At 40.0% G+C, this 22,416-nt stretch overlaps 1 protein-coding gene across 1 annotated transcript in view; it reads right to left on the bottom strand.

The window, feature by feature from the left end:
- Positions 1-22,416, bottom strand: part of LOC121388460 — a 111,449-nt gene that overhangs the window by 53,843 nt on the left and 35,190 nt on the right. The window contains exons 2-3 of the mRNA XM_041519800.1: positions 21,117-21,165; positions 14,359-14,403 (exon numbers count right to left, since the gene is read on the bottom strand). Of these exons, the coding sequence (XP_041375734.1) occupies positions 14,359-14,403; positions 21,117-21,165 (94 nt within the window). The remainder of the gene's footprint in view (positions 1-14,358; positions 14,404-21,116; positions 21,166-22,416) is intronic.

The following is a 22,416-nucleotide window of genomic DNA, read 5'->3' as shown; positions in this document are numbered from 1 at the left end:
GTTGTTGTTAGTGTTGGTGTGATGCCCATTTTTTTTCATCAGTATAAATAATTAACTAACAAAAGTCACATGGCGATCTCCAAGGCTTTGCTGATTGTCATGGTTAATTGCCAGGTTGCTATTTAAACATTTTCTTTACATACTTGGATATTTCAACTATGAGGAATTGAAGGAATACATTTTGATAAAAAGTAATTCAGGCCCGTAGCCAGCCATATTTACGGGGTGTGGGGGTGGGGTGTGCGTTGAGATATTGGGTGGAACTAAATTTATATCATGGGTGCCTTTGGCACCCGAATCGAGCGCTCAAATGGTGTGAGAGGTCTAGGGGGGTTCGGGGGGCATGCTTCTCCGGAATTTTTTTTAAATGTAGATGCTCAAAGGTGCATTCTGGAGCTATTTGTGATGGGTTTTTAATATTTTATTTCAGGTATTTTGAGGTCATAGCGCGTACAATTTTTGATAAGACTTCAAGAGCAGCAGTAAACTTTAACTACATTAAATGTGTGACATGTTGTGAAAACCTACCTGTGCTCGACTATGGGCCAGGTACGACTGAGCAATTTCGCACTTGTTTCATAGAGCGATCGTACTCCAATATAACTATTGCTCAAAATATGGATACAATCACTGACAGATTTGGCAGAAGCAAAGGGGCAAGACGCATATTTTGTTCTAAGACCAGCATATAAGTGAACAGAATTAGTCACACTGTGAAACAATACATTTCTATTTTGTACTTTAATACTCGTTAATTGTAATCCATGTAAAATGCATAGTGGTTCGTTTGCAACCTTATGTAGCTGTTTGGTAGTGCTTAATGCAAATGTGAATAAACGTTATCGAGATCGGGCATATTTTAAAAAACCTCTAAATTCCAGCAAAACTCAGCCTGCCCCCCCCCCCTCCCCCCAGTGTTTCTGCCAAAAAGAGAATTTTGGGTATGGCACTAAGGAATTGAATGCAACCACAGTCAATATGGGTGTCCTCCCCAAGAAAGATAATGGGTTAAATTTAGGGTCAGGGTTAAACCAATTCACTTGTTACTCTTCACTTCAGATTGCATGTAATTTGGTCACTCCAGTGACTACAACAAATTGTAGAATTTTGTTTACTGTCGAGATAGTTTCAGTGTAAAAAACATTCATAAAAAATTAGTACTTTTGTTTAGGATTCAATGAAAACCAGTTGAATTGTTCTTGAGCACATTCCCTTCAGAACATGTCACTGGTTTTCAACTTTTACTTTCAGCTGAAGGCCTGGAAATAATTGTTTGACGGTGCTTGTCGAAATCACCTGTCATAAATGAAAATGTGCGTGTCACCAAATGTTAAAATAATGTTACTGTTGTCCTTTATTAATCATGTACTGTTACATATACTAGTACGTACAAGTTTACATGATGCAGTGAATCTCCTCTAAACAGTACCCTAAACCCATGGTCCAAATTGGGCCCACGTAAGTTTGAGCTATGGGTATCCAGTTTACAGGGGGATTGAGGTAAAAGTCTCTGTTGTATTCTGTTCACTATTAAATACGGATAAAGTAATAAAACTGCTAAATAACAACTACACTCAAATGAGGATAAAATGATGCAATTTAAAAGTAATAAAACTGTTAAATAACAACTACACTCAAATGAGGATAAAATGATGTAATTTAAAAGTAATAAAACTGCTAAATAACAACTACACTCAAATGAGGATAAAATGATGCAATTTAAAAGTAATAAAACTGCTAAATAACAACTACACTCAAATGAGGATAAACTGATGCAATTTAAAAGTAATAAAACTGCTAAATAACAACTACACTCAAATGAGGATAAAATGATGCAATTTAAAAGTAATAAAACTGTTAAATAACAACTACACTCAAATGAGGATAAAATGATGTAATTTAAAAGTAATAAAACTGCTAAATAACAACTACACTCAAATGAGGATAAAATGATGCAATTTAAAAGTAATAAAACTGCTAAATAACAACTACAGTCAAATGAGGATAAAATGATGCAATTTAAAAGTAATAAAACTGCTAAATAACAACTACACTCAAATGAGGATAAACTGATGCAATTTAAAAGTAATAAAACTGCTAAATAACAACTACACTCAAATGAGGATAAAATGATGCAATTTAAAAGTAATAAAACTGCTAAATAACAACTACACTCAAATGAGGATAAACTGATGCAATTTAAAAGTAATAAAACTGCTAAATAACAACTACACTCAAATGAGGATAAACTGATGTAATTTAAAAGTAATAAAACTGCTAAATAACAACTACACTCAAATGAGGATAAACTGATGCAATTTAAAAGTAATAAAACTGCTAAATAACAACTACACTCAAATGAGGATAAAATGATGCAATTTAAAAGTAATAAAACTGCTAAATAACAACTACACTCAAATGAGGATAAACTGATGCAATTTAAAAGTAATAAAACTGCTAAATAACAACTACACTCAAATGAGGATAAACTGATGCAATTTAAAAGTAATAAAACTGCTAAATAACAACTACACTCAAATGAGGATAAAATGATGCAATTTAAAAGTAATAAAACTGTTAAATAACAACTACACTCAAATGAGGATAAAATGATGCAATTTAAAAGTAATAAAACTGCTAAATAACAACTACACTCAAATGAGGATAAAATGATGCAATTTAAAAGTAATAAAACTGCTAAATAACAACTACACTCAAATGAGGATAAAATGATGCAATTTAAAAGTAATAAAACTGCTAAATAACAACTACACTCAAATGAGGATAAAATGATGCAATTTAAAAGTAATAACTGCTAAATAACAACTACACTCAAATGCTAAATAACAACTACACTCAAAAATGAGGATAAAATGATGCAATTTAAAAGTAATAAAACTGCTAAATAACAACTACACTCAAATGAGGATAAAATGATGCAATTTAAAAGTAATAAAACTGCTAAATAACAACTACACTCAAATGAGGATAAAATGATGCAATTTAAAAGTAATAAAACTGCTAAATAACAACTACACTCAAATGAGGATAAACTGATGCAATTTAAAAGTAATAAAACTGCTAAATAACAACTACACTCAAATGAGGATAAAATGATGTAATTTAAAAGTAATAAAACTGTCAAATAACAACTACACTCAAATGTGGATAAAATGATGTAATTTAAAAGTAATAAAACTGCTAAATAACTACACTCAAATGAGGATAAAATGATGCAATTTAAAAGTAATAAAACTGCTAAATAACGACTACACTCAAATGAGGATAAACTGATGCAATTTAAAAGTAATAAAACTGCTAAATAACAACTACACTCAAATGAGGATAAAATGATGCAATTTAAAAGTAATAAAACTGAGGATAAAATGATGCAATTTAAAAGTAATAAAACTGCTAAATAACAACTACACTCAAATGAGGATAAAATGATGCAATTTAAAAGTAATAAAACTGCTAAATAACAACTACACTCAAATGAGGATAAAATGATGCAGTTTAAAAGTAATAAAACTGCTAAATAACGACTACACTCAAATGAGGATAAAATGATGTAATTTAAAAGTAATAAAACTGCTAAATAACGACTACACTCAAATGAGGATAAACTGATGCAATTTAAAAGTAATAAAACTGCTAAATAACAACTACACTCAAATGAGGATAAAATGATGCAATTTAAAAACACTTAGCTTGGAGGTGGGTGTGCGTTTTTATCATCAAACAAATAAATTATTTATGTTATTTATGTCAGCCGAGATGTTCCGAGTAGAAAATTCGGAACTCAATTGCAACTCAAAGGTATTCCGAATATTCACAAGCTAAGACTATTGTGTTATCAAGACCATGTTTATTTAACTCTCAAACCACGATATTTGTATAACATTTTGCGATGAAAAAATGCTGATTTCGGTTCTTTTTTGTTTTTTAAGTACAACAAATTGCTAAAAATGATGATACTGTTTTGTAAAAAAATATTTTACTTGTCCGCCAGATAACCACTAAAGTAAATTATGCTTGTCTGAGTAAATTTTCACTTGTTGGGACAAACAGACAAGTGCTTATTTCGAATGCTGACAGGGTGAATAACGTGATGGATTTTATTATAGGGTGTGTACTGGCTGTAAATAACAATTATACTGAATGAAAATCAATGCTGTAAACCAGGGCTATTCAATCATTTTCTCCTCGGATATTTCATCATTTATTCATTTCATTTCAGTTTATTTTCATGATTATATCCAACTGAGGTTCAATCATGATGTCCTGGGCACACACCTCAGCTATCTGGACACACACCTCAGCTATCTGGGCACACACCTCAGCTATCTGGACACACGCCTCAGCTATCTGTGCACACGCCTCAGCTATCTGTGCACACGCCTCAGCTATCTGTGCACACGCCTCAGCTATCTGTGCACACGCCTCAGCTATCTGTGCACACACCTCAGCTATCTGGGCTGTCTGTCCAGGACAGTGGGTTAGTTGTTAATTGTTAGTGAAAGAGAAGAGGGTGTAGTGGTCTTACACCTACCCATTGAGTCGATAAAACTTGCTCTGGGTGGGAGCCGCTACCGGGCTGCGAACCCTGTACCTACCAGCCTTATGTTCGATGGCTTAACCACGACACCACCGAGGCCGGTGATATTTCATCAATTATTTGGAATAACTGATATAGTCTGAACAGGAAGATATTATCATTAATAAATAAAAATGCAATTCCTATAGTTTATTAGGAAATTTGATCTCACCAGTTAGTAAAAACAAAATTAGTTATTTCATTTATTTAATAAAAGGGAAAAATAAGATGATAGTTTGTACAATAAATAGGCAGAGCAGATAACAGAGGTTAAGGGAAGAATTACCCCATCTTGTCAATAATAATTTCCTACCAACCTCCTTTTTCCCAACCAGCAAGGGCTTAAGGTTAAGTAATTATATGGTTTTTATTTAGATAGCCCAGTCTAAAATGCACCTAAACTGATAAATTTAAATGAAGTAGACAGAATTTTCAATTTTAGGACCGCTAACAAATTATTAATGTCCCTTAGTTTAATTTGTGGCATTAAGATTCAAAATTGCCCCATATATTTCTGTCCTGGACCAAATCACTGGCTATCCAGAGACCGGACCCGGGACAGACATGCTCGAAACTCTAGTGGTATATGAGCAAGTAAATAAATATTGGTAATGGTAATGGATCAAAAAATATTATGGGCATCAAATACTAGCTCGAAACACGGTAGTTACTACCTTGTAAGATATGCTTGTACAACCTTGTCGCAAGGTATAGTTACCAGGGGCCTTTTCACAAAGGTCTCTTAGGCTCTGCTAGACAACAAAGCATCCTCTTTGCAAGTCTTTTAGCATTGCACTGCGAGATCGCAAAGTTGCGAGAGTTTAGTAAATTAGGCCCCTGCTATTTAAAAAACTTGCAGGAAGGAAGGCAATTGAATTTCTGGATATCTAATTTTAACAAATTTAAAAGGTTTTACTAGTTCTCTCTCATTTATCACTAACACCAAATCTTATTCTGGACAGACATCCGAGACAGTTGTTGTGTGTGTCCAGGACAGTGTGCTTGGACATTTACTTTAAAGAAACATGGAAATCAAGTTGAAATGAACTTTAAATTTTACATTTACAAAATGTTACTGCACTGTCTGATATCGGCAAACTTTACTGGTGTCAGACAGTGCAGTAACATTTTGTACGGACTTGATAAAAATAAAGAACTAATTGATTGTGAGGACACTTTTTTATCAGCAGCTATTAAGTCTTAAACACATTATAATTGGTCTTCAGCATGAAAGGAGAAACCCGCAGTCAGCACACAGGCTACTCTTTTAATTACGGAAGAAAGAATGAGAGTTTTAAATACTTGCTGGCAGTCATGAGACGTCACACCGAGGTCTACAATACACCAGTCAGTAACGAACTGGTTAAACTGGAAGAAAAGTATTTATACAAGGTACCCGAGTACTGCAATCTATTCTCATACATCCGAGCTTTGTCTGTGACATGTGGGGGCGGTTTATGCCGGTGTGTGTGCTGTTAGTGTGTGTGCTGTTAGCAGGACCGACATCAGACATCAATATGCACTTAAACCTGTCTGAAGAATATGACCTGTGACAACCCAGTAGTGGCAAGGGTTAATGAGATTATTTGATTTTTTTTAACCATTTCTGTCCACAACGTGTACGGTATGCATTGATTTGTTGGAACGTACAAAAGAGTATAGGCTTGTCCTGCTGGTGGTTAAATGTATACAACTTCACACAACATCCAGGTCTGTATTGGAGGAAGTACTAGCATGCTATAACCTCATTAGTAATTAATCAGTTTACAGTGGATCCAACATGTTAATAATGTTGTTGATGATGATGATGATGGTGATATTAATGGCATTGTTGATGATGATGATGATGATGATGATGTTGATATTAATGTTGATATTAATGGTATTGATAATGATGACTATGATTATGATGATGTTATGATGATGATCAGAATGATACTAATAACGGTAATGATGATGGAGATGATGTTATTAATGATGATGATGATACTGACAATGTTGTTAATGATGATGATGATGTTACTGATTATGCTGATGTTGTTAATGAGGATGGAGATGATTATCATCATATGTTATTGATGATGATATTGATGGTGTTGATGATGATGATAATGATGATGATAATGATGATGTTGTTGATGATGATGATAATGATGATGATAATGATGATGTTGTTGATGATGATGATAATGATGATGATAATGATGATGTTGTTGATGATGATGTTGTTGATGATGATGTTGTTGATGATGATGTTGTTGATGATGATGATAATGATGATGTTGTTGATGATGATGTTGTTGATGATGATGATAATGATGATGTTGTTGATGATGATGTTGTTGATGATGATGTTGTTGATGATGATGATAATGATGATGATAATGATGATGTTGTTGATGATGATGTTGTTGATGATGATGATAATGATGATGTTGTTGATGATGATGTTGTTGATGATGATGATAATGATGATGTTGTTGATGATGATGATAATGATGATGATAATGATGATGTTGTTGATGATGATGATAATATTGATGATGGTGTTGTAATGATGATATTATTATTTTAATGAAGTTGTTGTTGATGATGTTGACGATGATGATGATAATGGTGGTGATGATGATGATGATGATAATGATGATGATGATGACGATGATGATGTTGACATACTTTCATTCATGTTTATATATGTTTAGCGTTGAAGCTTGTTCTTTCACATAAGTAATGTGTCTGCCTGTCCAAGAGAAAGGCTAATATAAAGAGTTTGTATGAGAGATGAAGAAAGGAGGAAAATGTTTTTATTTAATGATGCACATATGAAACCCGCTGTTACCACTTCATGGGCTCCTCTTTTCGATTAGCAGAAAGAGACCTTTTATATGCATCATCCCACAGACAGGATAGTACATACTACAGCCTTTATTACACCAGTTGTGGAGCATTGGCTGGAATGAGAAATAGCCCAATGGGTCCACCGATGGGGATCAATCCTAGACTGACCGCAAATCAAGTGAACGCTTTACCACAGAGCTGTGTGAGAGACGAAACCCACTGTATCATGTGGGCTACTATTATTATCCATCAGCAACCAGGAATCTACCATAAGCTACTTTCCCAGACAAGACAACACTTGTCACGGCTTTTGATACACCAGGGATGGAGAATCGGTGATATCTCCAACATTCATCATTTGTAAACAGTCATTGCACTTTGTATTTATTTCCATGCTTATATCGACTTCAGGTCCAAATTTACTGTCCTTGGCACATACCACAGCTATCAGGGCTGTAGGTGCAGAACACGGGTTAATAGTTAATAGTTAATGGTTAATGGTTAATGGTTAGTGAAATACAACTTAGTGTACAAGTCATGGCCTTACACCTCTCCATTGAGCTGTTAAAAGACATCCTGGGTGGAAGCTAGCATTAGGATGTAAAGCCTGTAGGCATCAGTCACTAGGCCACTGTATGTGGTTCAGTATGGTAGAACGATAACTGTATAGACCTTGGTCAACCAACTACTGGACAAGAGTAACTTTATCAACATCCATCAAAGGTTCAGGCACATCTATCCCATGCCCAGTATCTGGATGGCCGGTGGATGGGCGTGGGGCACTGAATCCACAGAACGTTCAAGTTCCTATCCTTGGAAAGGTCTGCCCAAGAATGGAAGCTGATAACAAACAGAACTACTTGCAATCAAAACAATGAATATTATTAGTCAAATACAAATTAAATGCAGAAGCTATCAATTATAATTTTGACACAAGTTTTATAGGCTTTCAAACTTGATAATGTTGGTGTGTGAATGTGGGTGTGGAGTAGGTTTTGGCATGCTTCCATCAAAGAACTGCTCAGACATGCATGTTATAGATACAAGCTCTGACTTTGCCACAGTTCTGTGGTATGAGTATGGGATATTTCTGGCATGCTGCTATCAAAGAACTGTTCAAGCATGCCTGTCATAGACACAACCTCTGACTTCACCAGAGAGTTCTGTCCTGGACAGGCTATAAAATGTTGGAAAATATCCTAATCAATCAACCATTTGACCCGTGCTTACATCCACTGAAAATTCAAGCACGCTTGCCTTAGGCACATTCTCAAATTTTTTTCAGCAGATGTATCCAAGGAAATATCCTCAGTATATATAAATGCTAACTGGCGAATAGAAAAATTAACCAGAGGCAATTACTGCAGGAGATTATGGAGCAGGGAATGCCAATCAGTCATCTCAAGCCAGCATCGCTCATCACCGGGCAAGAAAAACAAACACAGAGCTTCTTAAGTCCCAGTTTTCCAATCCATTAGACAAACATAACAACAGAATTGACACCAAATGACCAAGAAGCAAAAGTCTTTTCTCCTAATCCAAGAGTGTAATCCAATCATTCATTGCTTCACATATCTTGATACTTGTCAAAGCAAATATTGTAGCACTTGGCTGGCTGTTATGGCAACAGTGCTGTATTAGTATCACTAATCATTGTGGCAGGTATTTCTCTTATTAATAAGAGTAAAGATGATCAGCCGTATATAGTCCTGTCTGACAGAACTCTCTGGCGATGTCTGCTTGAACACTTTTCTAATGGAAACATAACAAAACTGTCCCATATACCCACACCTACAGCCTCAAGGACATCATAATGGTTAAGCAGGGATGCAGAAGCAACTAAAATTTACTAGCCCAAGAGAATTTCTACTAGTCCGCCAGCCTATAGAAAATATACTATTGTTTAATAATATTTTAATAATATATATATATAAAATGACCAAAATATTATTAAGGACACTTGTTAAGTGATCAACATCATGTGGCAAACGAATGAAATAAAATCCCAAACCTTAACTGACAAATCAATACATTTTGAAATATTCTGATGAAGACTAAATTATTCACATTTGTTTCATAGGGATTTACAAAATTCAAGGAAATATTTAACAGAAGAATCTATTTATTAACATGTTTTATTTACGGTTATATGGTGTCAGACATATGGTTAAGGACTACACAAATACTGAGGGAGGAAACCCGCTGTTGCTACTTCATAGGCTGCTCTTTTTGATTAGCAGCAAGGGATTTTTTATATGCACCATCCCATAGACAGGATAGCACATACCATGGCCTTTGATGTACCAGTCGTGGTGCACTGGCTGCAGTGAGAAATAGCCCAATGGGCCCACTGATGGGGATCAATCCCAGACCGACCACACATCTCAGTGGGTAACTGTCAAGCCACTATACACCGACTTCTCTCTCACTAACCACTAACAACTAACCACTAACTAACAGACAGCCCAGATAGACAAGGGCACATGCCAGGACAGCGTGCTTGATCTTTGTTAAGATCTGGGCACGGAAATAAAACATTTTAAAAACAAAGACAGAACAGAGTGTTCACATAAAATGTGAACATGATGGGTACATCAAAGACTGAAATGTGCTGTCTTCACTATTGGAGAATTCATATTAAACATGGTCTACTGCTGTTCAGTATAATTAGCGGGATTAGCTTAAGTCATGAAAGTTAAATTAGTTAATTCTTTGGACCAAGTGTCAAAATAACCATATGTTAAATGTCAAATGTTTAAAATGTGCTGATGTGTTATTAATTAACATTCATTTCCTTTTCTCTCCAAATCAAGTGTCAAAATAACCATATGTTAAATGTCAAATGTTTAAAATGTGCTGATGTGTTATTAAACAAACATTCCTTTCCTTTAATCTCCAAATCAAGTGTCAAAATAACCATAGTTTAAAATGTGCTGAGATGTCATAAAACAAATATTCCTTCCCTTTCTCTCAAACAAACAAAGAGCCGAAGTTTAAAAGATACTGAGGTGTTGTTAAAACATAATCCATGGGTTAAGAATAAAAAAGGTGTCACCTATAGCACTTATCAGAGGCCAGACTCAGGATGGGTGTGTTCGAAACCCTAGTGGTATATGGACATCTTAAACTAGTTACCTACCTACTGTGTAAAGTGTAAATAACACGACCTTGCTATCAAGTGATAAAATATTCCTTTTCTCTCTTGTTTTTTTAAATAATTAATTAACATCCATTGATTATCAGTTTGGGTTTTAGACTGATGTTGAGTATTTTGTTAACATCCTGATTCTACAGTTAGGCCAAACAAAATATAGCTGGTCTCTGGTCAGCACGTGAGTCGATTTTTACCATATGCATGAATTCTTTTTTTCTTTCTTCAAATTTACCATGGTAAGCTATTTTAGTGCCATTCATACCAAAAATATTGCCATGCTGCATCAGTTTTGAAACTGTTTTTTAGAGGAAACCCGCTGTCGCCACATAGGCTACTCTTTTACTACAGGCAGCAAGATATCTTTTATTTGGGATCCGAACCCAGTACCTACCAACCTGTAGACCGATGGCCTAACCATGATGCCACAGAGGCTGGTCATTTGGGAACAGAGTCAAAGTCATTAAAGCTATCTTGGCTATGTGAAAAATGTGATTGCAAGGATTTAGGGCACCAAGGCAAATGAGGCAAGCAAGATGAGAAGGACAAAACAAAATTACATACCCACTGTTTTTGTCTCCCCCCCCCCCCCCCCCCCCACACACACACACACAAAAGAAAAAAAATTATATTAACAATAAACTACCTGCATCATTGCATCAATTTTGGAACTTTGGCTTGACCAGAGACCCCTAATATATGTTTTGGCCTTATATGCCATGTTGGAGGTATGTATATCTAATACTAGTATTATACTATCTTGGCTGTGGATCAGTGCATATAAAAGATCCATTCCTATAACTACTGGTAGCTTGTTTTACAAATACAATTCCCAACTGATCTTTTGAAAAAAATAAGACTTCCGTTTGTGAACTATAGATTAATACAAGATCCATTCCTATAACTATCTTGTTTTACAAATACAATTCCCAAATGACCTTTGAAAGAAATAGAAATAAGATTTCTGTTTGTGAACTATAAATTCCAGCTGTATTAGTTCCATCAAATCTTATGAAATTGCTGATTTTACAGATATGGGCAAATTGACTGTCTTTTATTGAATATGCACAAGCATCATAAGATGCCACAAACTGGTGGGGTGGGGGCTGTTATAATAAGTTTCCTTTCAACTGGAGGAGGAAATGCATACTCTTCAGAGTTGGAGGGAGGTGGTAGAGTTAATACTGATGACAAGTATTGTGTTTGGGTCCTGATGTCTGCTCCAGTTTGTAGAAAGTGCATATACAAGATCCATTGCTCTAACTAGTTTATATCATAAATACAATTCCCAATTGACCTTTTCAAAGAAACAGGACTTCCCCCACTAGATACCAGTTTATCATGTTCTATCAAATCTATGAAATCAGTGATTCTACAGATATTGACAAATTGCCTGTCTGTGTCTAAATCAGCAGAAACATCAGACGATGTCAGTAATTGGTGGGGAGATGGGCAGTTATATTAATTTGCCTTTCAACTGGAGGCTCATTCCAGCCAGTGCACCATGACTGGTATACCAAAGGCTGTGGTATGTGCTGTCCTGTCTGTGCGATGGTGCATATAAAAGATCCCTTGGTAGTAATGGAAAAAAAGGTAGCGGGTTTTCTCTCTAAGTCTATATGTCAAAATTACTAAATCTTTTCTTTAACGACACCACTAGAGCACATTGATTTATTAATCATCGACTACTGGATGTCAAATATTGGTAATTCTGACATGTAGTCATCAGAGGAAACCTGCTACATTGTTCCTAATGCAGAAAGGGATCTTTTATTTGCAAACCACGACCTTTGACCAGTTGTGGTGCACTGGTTGGAATGAGAGAAAAAAAACAATCAGTTGAATGGATCTACCGAGGTGGATCGATCCTGCAACACGAGCACATCAAGTGAGCACTCGACCAACTGAGTTAAATCCTGCCCCCTGAATACCATACAATTCAACTAAGTGAGACGTCTGTTTGAGAAATACCACGTGCCGAGCTGTCACAACTGAGTTAAATCCTGCCCCCTGAATACCATACAATTCAACTAAGTGAGACGTCTGTTTGAGAAATACCACGTGCCGAGCTGTCACAACTGAGTTAGATCCTGCCCCCTGAATACCATACAATTCAACTAAGTGAGACGTCTGTTTGAGAAATACCACGTGCCGAGCTGTCACAACTGATGTTCGTAAGTTGGAGCTAAATATAGTTTGTGGTCTACCTAGTTGTAGTCTCCTCCGGTTGACTCCCATCTTGGCCCGTGGCAAAACTGTTGACCCATTCAATCAGAATGAAATGATTAAAAGTTGTAGATGAAGAAGAAACTGAATGGTTATACAGCTGAATGTACTAGAATTTCATATTGTTTATTAAAAGAATAACACATGTGGTTCTTATTAGAATCTTACTGACGAGATGGATGGATGGATGAGTGGGTAGGGTGGGTGTGTTTTGGGCAGGTGGGTGGGTGATTTGGTGGGTTGGTGGATGGATAGATGGTTCATTGGATGGATGGATAGATGGATGGTTCCATGGACAGCTGGATGGAGGGTTCCATGGACAGCTGGATGGATGGATGGTTCCAAGGATGGTTCCATGGCTGGATGGTTCCCTGGCTGGCTGGCTGGCTGGCTGGCTGGCTGGATGGATGGTTCTATGGATGGTGGATGGTTCTATGGATGGTGGATGGTTCCATGGATTGTTTAATGGATGGATAGATGGTTCCATGAATGGATGCATGGCTGGATGGTTCCATGGATGAATGGATGGCTGGTTCCATAGATGGCTGGTTCCATGGATGGCTGGCTGGCTGGATGGATGGCTGGATAGCTGGCTGGATGGATGGATGGTTCCATGGATGTATGGTTCAATGGCTGGCTGGTTCAATGGCTGGTTGGATGGATGGATGGATGGATGGCTGGGATGGATGGTTCCATGGATGGATGGATTGTTCCATGGATGGATGGATGGATGGTTCCATGGATGGATGGATGGATGGTTGGTTACATGGATGGATGGATGGTTCCATGGATGGATGGATGGATGGATGGTTGGTTACATGGATGGATGGATGGTTCCATGGATGGATGAATGGATGGATGGTTCCATGGATGGATGAATGGATAGATGGTTCCATGGATGGATGAATGGATGGATGGTTCCATGGATGGATGGATGGATGGATGGATGGTTCCATGGATGGATGGATGGATGGATGGTTGGTTACATGGATGGATGGATGGTTCCATGGATGGATGGATGGTTGGTTACATGGATGGATGGATGGTTCCATGGATGGATGGATGGATGGATGGTTGGTTACATGGATGGATGGATGGTTCCATGGATGGATGAATGGATGGATGGTTCCATGGATGGATGAATGGATAGATGGTTCCATGGATGGATGAATGGATGGATGGTTCCATGGATGGATGGATGGTTTCATGGATGGTATGGATGGTTTGATGGATGATTCCATGGATGGATGGTTCCATGGATGGATGGATGGTTCCATGGATGGATGGATGGTTTCATGGATGGTATGGATGGTTTGATGGATGATTCCATGGATGGATGGTTCCATGGATGGATGGATGGTTCCATGGATGGATTAATGGATGAATGGATGGATGTGTTTAAAACATTGGAAAAATTAATAAAATAATTTAATAGTTTTGCATTATTCCTATTATCTATCCCCCACCCTTACTGCCCCAAAAAACAATTGAAAAGAAAAGAAAAATTGTCTTACAAATGAGTTTAGCAGAGAAAGGGTTAACATACCTGAGAGTTGACATAGCGTGAGAACCAAAGTCTGCCAGGAACTTGCTGCAATTAAATGAGAACTCATTGTTAGGAACATAGCACACCACTAATTACCATCACTATGACAAGTGGGTCCAATACAAATAGTACTCTCTAAACTAGAGATTAATGGATGAACAAGAAATCTCTATGGCAATTAGTTTCTCAACAACAATTAGAACACATTCCTCGATGTTTAATTACATGTATAACCAGATAATTGAACAATTACAAAATATACAGTGTAAATGAAGAGCAATACTTTATTTAGTCCAGAATCAAACATTTTTTATTGACAAAACTAAATGAGATAAAAAAAAAAAAAAATAATAATAATAATAATTAAAAAAAATTGCTAATAACATGTGCATAACAGAATTCAGTGAATATTAGAAAATTTGTTTCTAATTTTCATTATTATTCATACTTACCTAGTGCTAGCACAACAAAAATGCTATTCAACCTGAGTCATACCTACACACTGCAGAATTCTCTCCCTTGCCGGATATGCGCAATGCTATCCTTGCACGGGCTACCTGTAACTTCATTCTCGGTTCAAAGTCCACCCACCGAGGGAAAGCCTCATAGGGGTGGGTGGGAGGTATAGTTTGTTGTGCTAGCACTAGGTAAGTATGAATAATAATGAAAATTAGAAACAAATTGTCTAATAGTCTTATTCAACTTACTGTGCTAGCACAACAAATATGCTATAACGGACGTGCAATGACACCGTTAGAGCACGTGAATTCAACATTAATGGGAGGAGGTAAGAAAATAGAGGACTTACCCGTACCCAAAAGCTCCTTTGAAGTAATGACATGGAGATAGGACGAACCACGACATACGGTAACAAGGAGTCAAAAAACTTTTGGGAATAAAAAGGGGCTTCCCAAAAGAAAAACTCATCCCCATGAAAAGGAGGAAAAACATCTCCCCAGGGAGAGGAAAACGGTAGACAACACTACAAAAAACCCCATCCCTCAGAAAAGAGTGGAGTGTTAAACATGTCCGAAGTGTGAAACGATGGCAGTCGGACGGAAAAGAGGTCGACCCCTTTCCGTTGCCCTGCACACAGACACGACGTGTTGAGCCGCAATGACTGTCTGGATCCTACGCGTACCGTCAGGACCAACCGCCATATCCCGGAAATAGAAACGGTCAAAAGTGTGCCGTCCTTTCCAAACCCCTGCATTCATGACCTTTATAATATCTAAAGAGTCATGAAAATTCAGGGAAGCAGAAATGGCTCGGATCTCATGTGGTTTAACAGAGAAATTCCGTAACACATGATCACCCGCCATCTCATATGCTAGCTTGATGGTAACTGCTATCCATCGAGACAAAGCATTTTTTGTGACATCACCCGGCCTAATGGTATAAGAAATAAACAATCTCTTTTTACCCTGCCGCCGGTTTTTCGTACGCTGCAAATAATACTTCAATGCTCTCACCGGGCAAAGAAGTCTATCCGAGTTATCAGATGACAGTGTACGAGATAAACTGTGAATGACAGTAGGTGGAAACTCTTCCCCTGGAGACTGGTTTTTAGCAACAAAGATAGGGTCGGTACGTAAAGTGACAGACCCGTCCGAATTATAATCAACCAAGTCATGCAAAAAAGCATGTATCTCACTGATCCGACGACAAGCTGCCAGTGAAACCAGAAACAGTCTTCCACGTCAAGGCACGAAGACTAGCAAACCTCAACGGCTCATAAGGCGCACCCTTAAGAGCATGTAACACCAGAAAGACATTCCATTTCGGAATAATGGAAGGTCGTTCAACCGTGGATTGTAATGATTTAAGTAAATCATGCAACACCAAGTTGGTAGAAAAGTTTCCTTTCTTGGACCAACGCCAGAAAGTACTCCGCTAAATCGTTGACAGTAGGCGATAAGGGATCGAAATCCCGTGCGTTCGCCCAACGAACCCACATACGCCAATGACACTGATAAACCGACTCGGTAGATTTGCGCTTTGCTGAAGAGACGAGATGCGCAATTCTTGTCGAAAAACCTCTGCGTCGCAAGGAAGCCCTGATAACCTCCACGCGTGAAACCGGAAGACCTCCGGCTTCGGATGCTACACCGTCTGACTCAGTCGCTGGCTGAGTAGATCGGACAACACTGGTAATCGGAACGGGACTGCCACTAACAGTGACAGGAGCTGTGGAAACCAGGGCTGCGCCACCCACAGAGGAGCTATCAACGTCACGTGACAAGGTTCCTGGACCACTTTGGTCAACACCTTGCCGAGTAAGACAGGAGGAGGGAAGGCATAAAAATCCAGTCCCGTCCAATCCATACTTAACGCGTCGTACTCCAACGCCAATGTGTCCGGTACCGGGGACACGAACACCGGCAATTGGTTGTTCAACCGTGTGGCAAACATGTCCACCTGTGGACTGCCCCACACCCGAAGAACCGCTGCGACCACCCCTTTGTTCAACATCCACTCCGTCTGAACAGGGGTATGTCGACTGAGGGCATCTGCTAACACATTCACCGATGAAGGAATGTGTTTCGCCCACAGAGTGGTCCCTAGTGGTCGCAGAATTCCAAAATCGCAAGAGCTTTGCGACCCAAAGTCTCCGATTTGGTTCCACCCCAACGATTGAGATATGCCACTACCGACGTATTGTCGCATCTCAACAGAATTCGACGGTGTCGAAGAACACACCGGAAATGAAGACAGGCACGATGCACTGCCTCCATCTCCAAACAGTTGATATGAAGCTTCCTCTCGGAGAGATTCCATACCCCTGAAATGTGTTGATCCAACAGATGCGCCCAGTACCCGTGCAGCGACGCATCCGTGAACAGGATCAGATCCGGAGCAGGGGGGTGCAACGGAACCGATAGGGACATGCACTTGTCCGACAGGCACTCCTGTATCGGACGAGTGAACCATGGGCCCAGAGGCACTATCGTGTCCCAATTGTGACCGTCCCACCGTGGGGACAAATGCCACTGGAGTGGTCGTTTGAATCGTCTGAACCGCACGATCAATGAGGCCAGAGATTCGAGGTGGCCCAACACCACGTGGAGAGATCGTACCGTAGTACTTTGCTCCCCCATCAAACGTCGCGCCGACGTTTGGAAATTGTGGATACGCGCATCGGTGGGACGAACCGACGCTACCACAAGATCGAAGACCACTCCGAGATATGTGAAAATCTGAGCCGGCGTTAACTCCGATTTCACCCAATTGGGAATAAAACCCAATTGGAGGATCGTGTCCAAAACCAACCCGACATTGGTCTGACACTCCTGTTGCGACGAAGCTGGGATCAACCAATCGTCCAGATAGGTATGCATTCGAACCCCTAACAAATGAACATGACCTACCACCGCTTTTACCACACGTGTAAAAGCATGGGGACTCGTCGCCAAACCGAACGGGAGCACACGAAACTCGTACGCTTTCCCGTCGAACAGGAAGCGCAGAAACTTCCAAAACGCCTTGTGCACCGGGACATGGAGGTATGCGTCTTTCAGATCGATCGACACAGCCCACTCCCCAATTTGAAGCAGGTTCCGGACCGAATGAACCGTTTCCATTTTCATGGAAGGAACATCGACGTAGACGTTCAGTGGCTTCAAATTTAGGATTGGTCTCCATTCCCCATTTTTCTTCCGGGCGAAGAAAAGATGAGAATAAAATCCCGGAGTGTCCAGACTGACTCTCTGGATGGCCCCTTTGTCGAGAAACTCGGCAATCATACTCTCCACTAAAACGCGCCGATCCGCGGACGGTAACGGCGGCATTCTCGGAGTGGGGGGCTCGAAGAAAAGGGTATTTTGTAACCGTGTCGAACGACCGACAGAACCCAGGGGTCGAGACCAGGCAGCTTGCACCAATTTCGAAGGAAATGGCGGAGCCTGCCCCCCACGGGTATGGTTGCTAACGGTACCTCCGAAAGCAACTGCCGATCGTTCACGTACCCTCACCCCAACCGCTTACCACCCGTAGGCGCAACGCCTTTGGTGGACTGAGAACGGAACGCAGTACGACGTTTGCGTCCTCGCTTAGCGGAAGACGGGTTGTTACCTGGTTGCCTCCTAGTGTCAGGAACCCTAGGGATCTGAGCCGACTGTAAAAAAGCAGCCTTTTTTTACAGGAGGAGGCTTGAACCCCGAAAACGTGGACCGACGTTTACCAGAGGTTGAGGGTCGAGTGTTCGGGACTGGTCGCGACAAATCCTTGTCTAGGACAATATTAAAATCGGGACCGAAAAGTAAATTTTCCCGTACCGAACGTGTACGAAAAAACGTCTTCGCAACGTTTGACGCACTCAAACCCGCCAGGTAATGGTCACGCCGTAACAAAAGACTGTTCGCAAACAATCGGCCAGATAACTGAGCGATATGCTTAGAGGCTTTTGACGCAGCCTCCAAACAGCCTTTCGCCATCGCGGGAAGGCTCTCGACAGCCTTATCCAAGCCAAATAGGAACGTACCTAAATGGTTATTAACCTGGAACATCGACTTAGCCAGCCGTTCGAACGATTCCAGATCCGCGATTGGCAATGACACATGCGGCGATGGGGAACAAGCGGCTCGGACACTAGCGGGAACGACCGCCGGATGTTCGAGAAAATCCGCCCCCAACGTCTCATAGGAGTCGGCACGAAAAATGCGCGCTCCCGTTAGGATTTTCCCCGTAGGCAGTGCCGTTGGGTACTCATCAACACCCACTCCCAGGATACGATCACTGCCAGTGATCAACACATCAATGTCACAAAGTGAACTGTGCGCCTCCTGTGCAAGTGGTAAACCCGACTCCTCACGAGGAGTGACCAAATTCAAAGAACGGTTCCCGAAGGAGACACCCTTGAATGTAGGCTGGGCCTCAACCTGAGGTATAGCGTCCCCGCATACCTGTCGGACCTGGTCCCTGACAAAAGCCAGAACCGCCGGATAATCGCACTCCTCCTCTACCTCCGAACCGAAGTGAGAGAGAGCTGGGTCAGCGACAGAATCCGGTCCAACCGACGCTTCCTCTGAAGCCAGGTCACTGTCCACTGGATCCCGAAGATCGATATGGACTCCTCCCCCTAATCGAGACGCCCCTGGGGCAGCGTCTCCCGAGACGGAAACAATAGGAACCGAACGACAATCCCTAACTGCATCGTCAAACTGCTGTCGAGACGCAGTTTCTGCTGGTTTTGGCGGAAAACCAGGGGGGGGGGGGGAATGGGAGCCGCACCCGTCGGTCCCGTCTGCGAAAGCAATGATCCCAACTGAGGCGAAGCGTTCAAAAATTCCACAAAACTCCGAAACAACGTTTCCTGAAAAACTAACGGTCGTTCCTGCGCCAAGTGCGGAACGGTCGGAGTTTGCGGCCACAGAGTACCCCCAACCGAGGGGTATCTGCGCGAACCTCGTCCTCTATTGAGTAAAGTCGAAGAGGTAGGGACCAAAGACGGTGCAAACTGTGAGGAGATGTCCGTTGCTACCGAAGTCACCGGACCCTTGGGGTAAACATATGCAAACGGAGGACCCAAACGGGATGAGTCCTCCACCCAACGGTAAACATCGGTCGGGATGCCATCAGAGACGGATCCCGGCATCGGAACAACTGGCTCAGTTCGAAGCAAACTGGCAGAACTCTCCTCGGGCCTTGAGAATGCTGAGGTGCCGAAGCGACTGTCAGCAATCGAAGGCAAAGTCGGGGCCACCTGCTCTGCGGACGAAGCAGTGGACCTATGCACAACGGAGTGCATGTGCTCGGTAACCGATGAAGTCGTCAAAACCGGTGCCGCGACGACTCCACCCTGCCCCCCTTCTGTTTGTAAAGGTAACCGTAACGACGATGGCGACGCCCGCGACGAAGCCACACAAACAGAGGAAGGCGCCGTCACTAACGAAGACGGCTCACGTACCACGGTCACAATAGGAGCCCGGGGGGGCGCTCCCGAAGTATCTGTAACTGTACTCGTAACACGGACCGAAGAAGAAACACCCTTGTGTTTCCCCCCTTTCCGGACACTTTTCGAAGTGTCTACAGACTTATGGGACCTACCCACTAAGTCCGACTTGCCGACTACTGCCGAAGCAGACGACAAGATTTTGCTGGTACCCGAAACCTGAGTCTGCGAACCGAACCGACCCCACTGGTCAGGAGACCACGTGGCGCAGATCTCACACTGACGGTCTTGAGAACAAGACCGACAGTCCGGACACAACACGTGTGTGTCTTTACGTCGTAAAAGAAATGGACAACCATCTCGCGCACAAACTTTCCGTGCGCTAGCTGTCAACGAACTCGCGTCGGACATGGTAAATTCAACACAGAATTCCCAACTACCAACCGTATGTCAAGTTCAACCAAAAAAACAAACACAAAATTACAAGTAAAGAAAACTTTTTGCCAAAGCTTAACAGGTGTTAACAGGTGGACTGCAGAATTGAGAATGAAGTTACAGGTAGCCCGTGCAAGGATAGCATTGCGCATATCCGGCAAGGGAGAGAATTCTGCAGTGTGTAGGTATGACTCAGGTTGAATAGCATATTTGTTGTGCTAGCACAGTAAGTTGAATAAGACTATAAATAAATAAACAAGAATAGTTTAATTCAATGAATTAAACATTTTTAAAATAGATGTATAACTATAAAAGTATAAACCTAGTTTCATTAATCTAGCATTTATGGTTTGTTGTCACACCTGAATGGGAACATTTAAAACTGAGGCGGGCGCTGAACCCAAAAACAGAACAGTATTAAACAACTGTTTACCTGGCATAGTTCTCCGTACTTCGCCTTCTCCATTTGGGAAATTCCTCCTCTGAAAAGACAAATGTAAAATGTTACATTGTATACAATATACATATTTTTTCAAATTGTACAATAAAAATTGATAGTGAAGACAAAATGTTAAATCTGGGCTCATCCTGTACATGGCCAAATTAGCCAATTGCTAATTTTTATTAAATGTGGCTACAACATTTAGTTTTTGGCTAATAAAATATTTCTTAAATTAACCACATTTTAATATTTTTCAAGGAAATCATTGACATATATATACATGTATATATTTTTATCATATAATATCTTACATTTTCAGTGCAATCAAAGTATGTGATATTTTTCAGATCACATATGGTAATTTAAGAATTTGATAACTTTGCAAATTAGATGTAAATTAGTCAAGGTCTCGGCACAAGGTTTATTGACATTTAAGCAAACGTACTTGGGTGACACTCCATGATTGACGTATGCATTCATATTCATCAAATAAAAACATTTCAATGGCAATTTGACACTGAAAGCTGTCCAGCGTTCAGAAAACAAAAAACATTAGGCATAACTTTATTTTGATGTAAGAACATCCCAAAATGACGTCATTCGAGTTCGACGTCATTTCCATTCAAAAATACACCACGCCACATATTCTTACGTCATTTGAATATATAGTAATGGCGGACTGGAATTAAAGTTGCGTTTACAAAAACACATTGTATTAAGCTTGAGCTTATATGATAAAGAGATTATTACCCTTGTGTGTTTCGGTATCGTCAATATCGTATATTAGGAATAAAAATAATGTATTATGCTCGCCAGAGGCTCGCATAATACAATTTTTATTCCTAATATATGATATTGACAATACTGAAAAACACTCTGGTAATAACCTCTATATATACCTATACATATATATCATTGGTTAAACCCAAATTTGTTCCAGTGCGAGCCCTGTTAAATGCTGAATGTTAAATGATGACTACCTAAATCAAATAAAAACTTATATAAACAAATCAAATCATACAAGTATATATAATTTAAGGTAATACTTTGCTGAGCAATTAACTAGGTCAACTGTCGTACATGGATTGGCTCTAACAAAACCGGGGGGGGGGGGGGGGGGGGGGGGGGGGAGGGTATAATTTGGAAATTATAGAAACAAATAAAATAAATAACATTGGTTTGTATTTGATTTTTTTTTAATAATAATAATTTTAAAAAACCCTCTAAAACACAAAAACTGTCCTTCACATATAATTTGTTCAATTTCATGTCAATTTCACATCTTTTCAAG

The sequence above is a fragment of the Gigantopelta aegis genome, chromosome 14, assembly GCF_016097555.1.
Source record: "Gigantopelta aegis isolate Gae_Host chromosome 14, Gae_host_genome, whole genome shotgun sequence".
In the NCBI taxonomy this organism is placed as follows: domain Eukaryota; kingdom Metazoa; phylum Mollusca; class Gastropoda; order Neomphalida; family Peltospiridae; genus Gigantopelta; species Gigantopelta aegis.
Note: the sequence above shows the minus strand (reverse complement) of the source record. Positions and strands in the feature narration are given on the sequence as shown.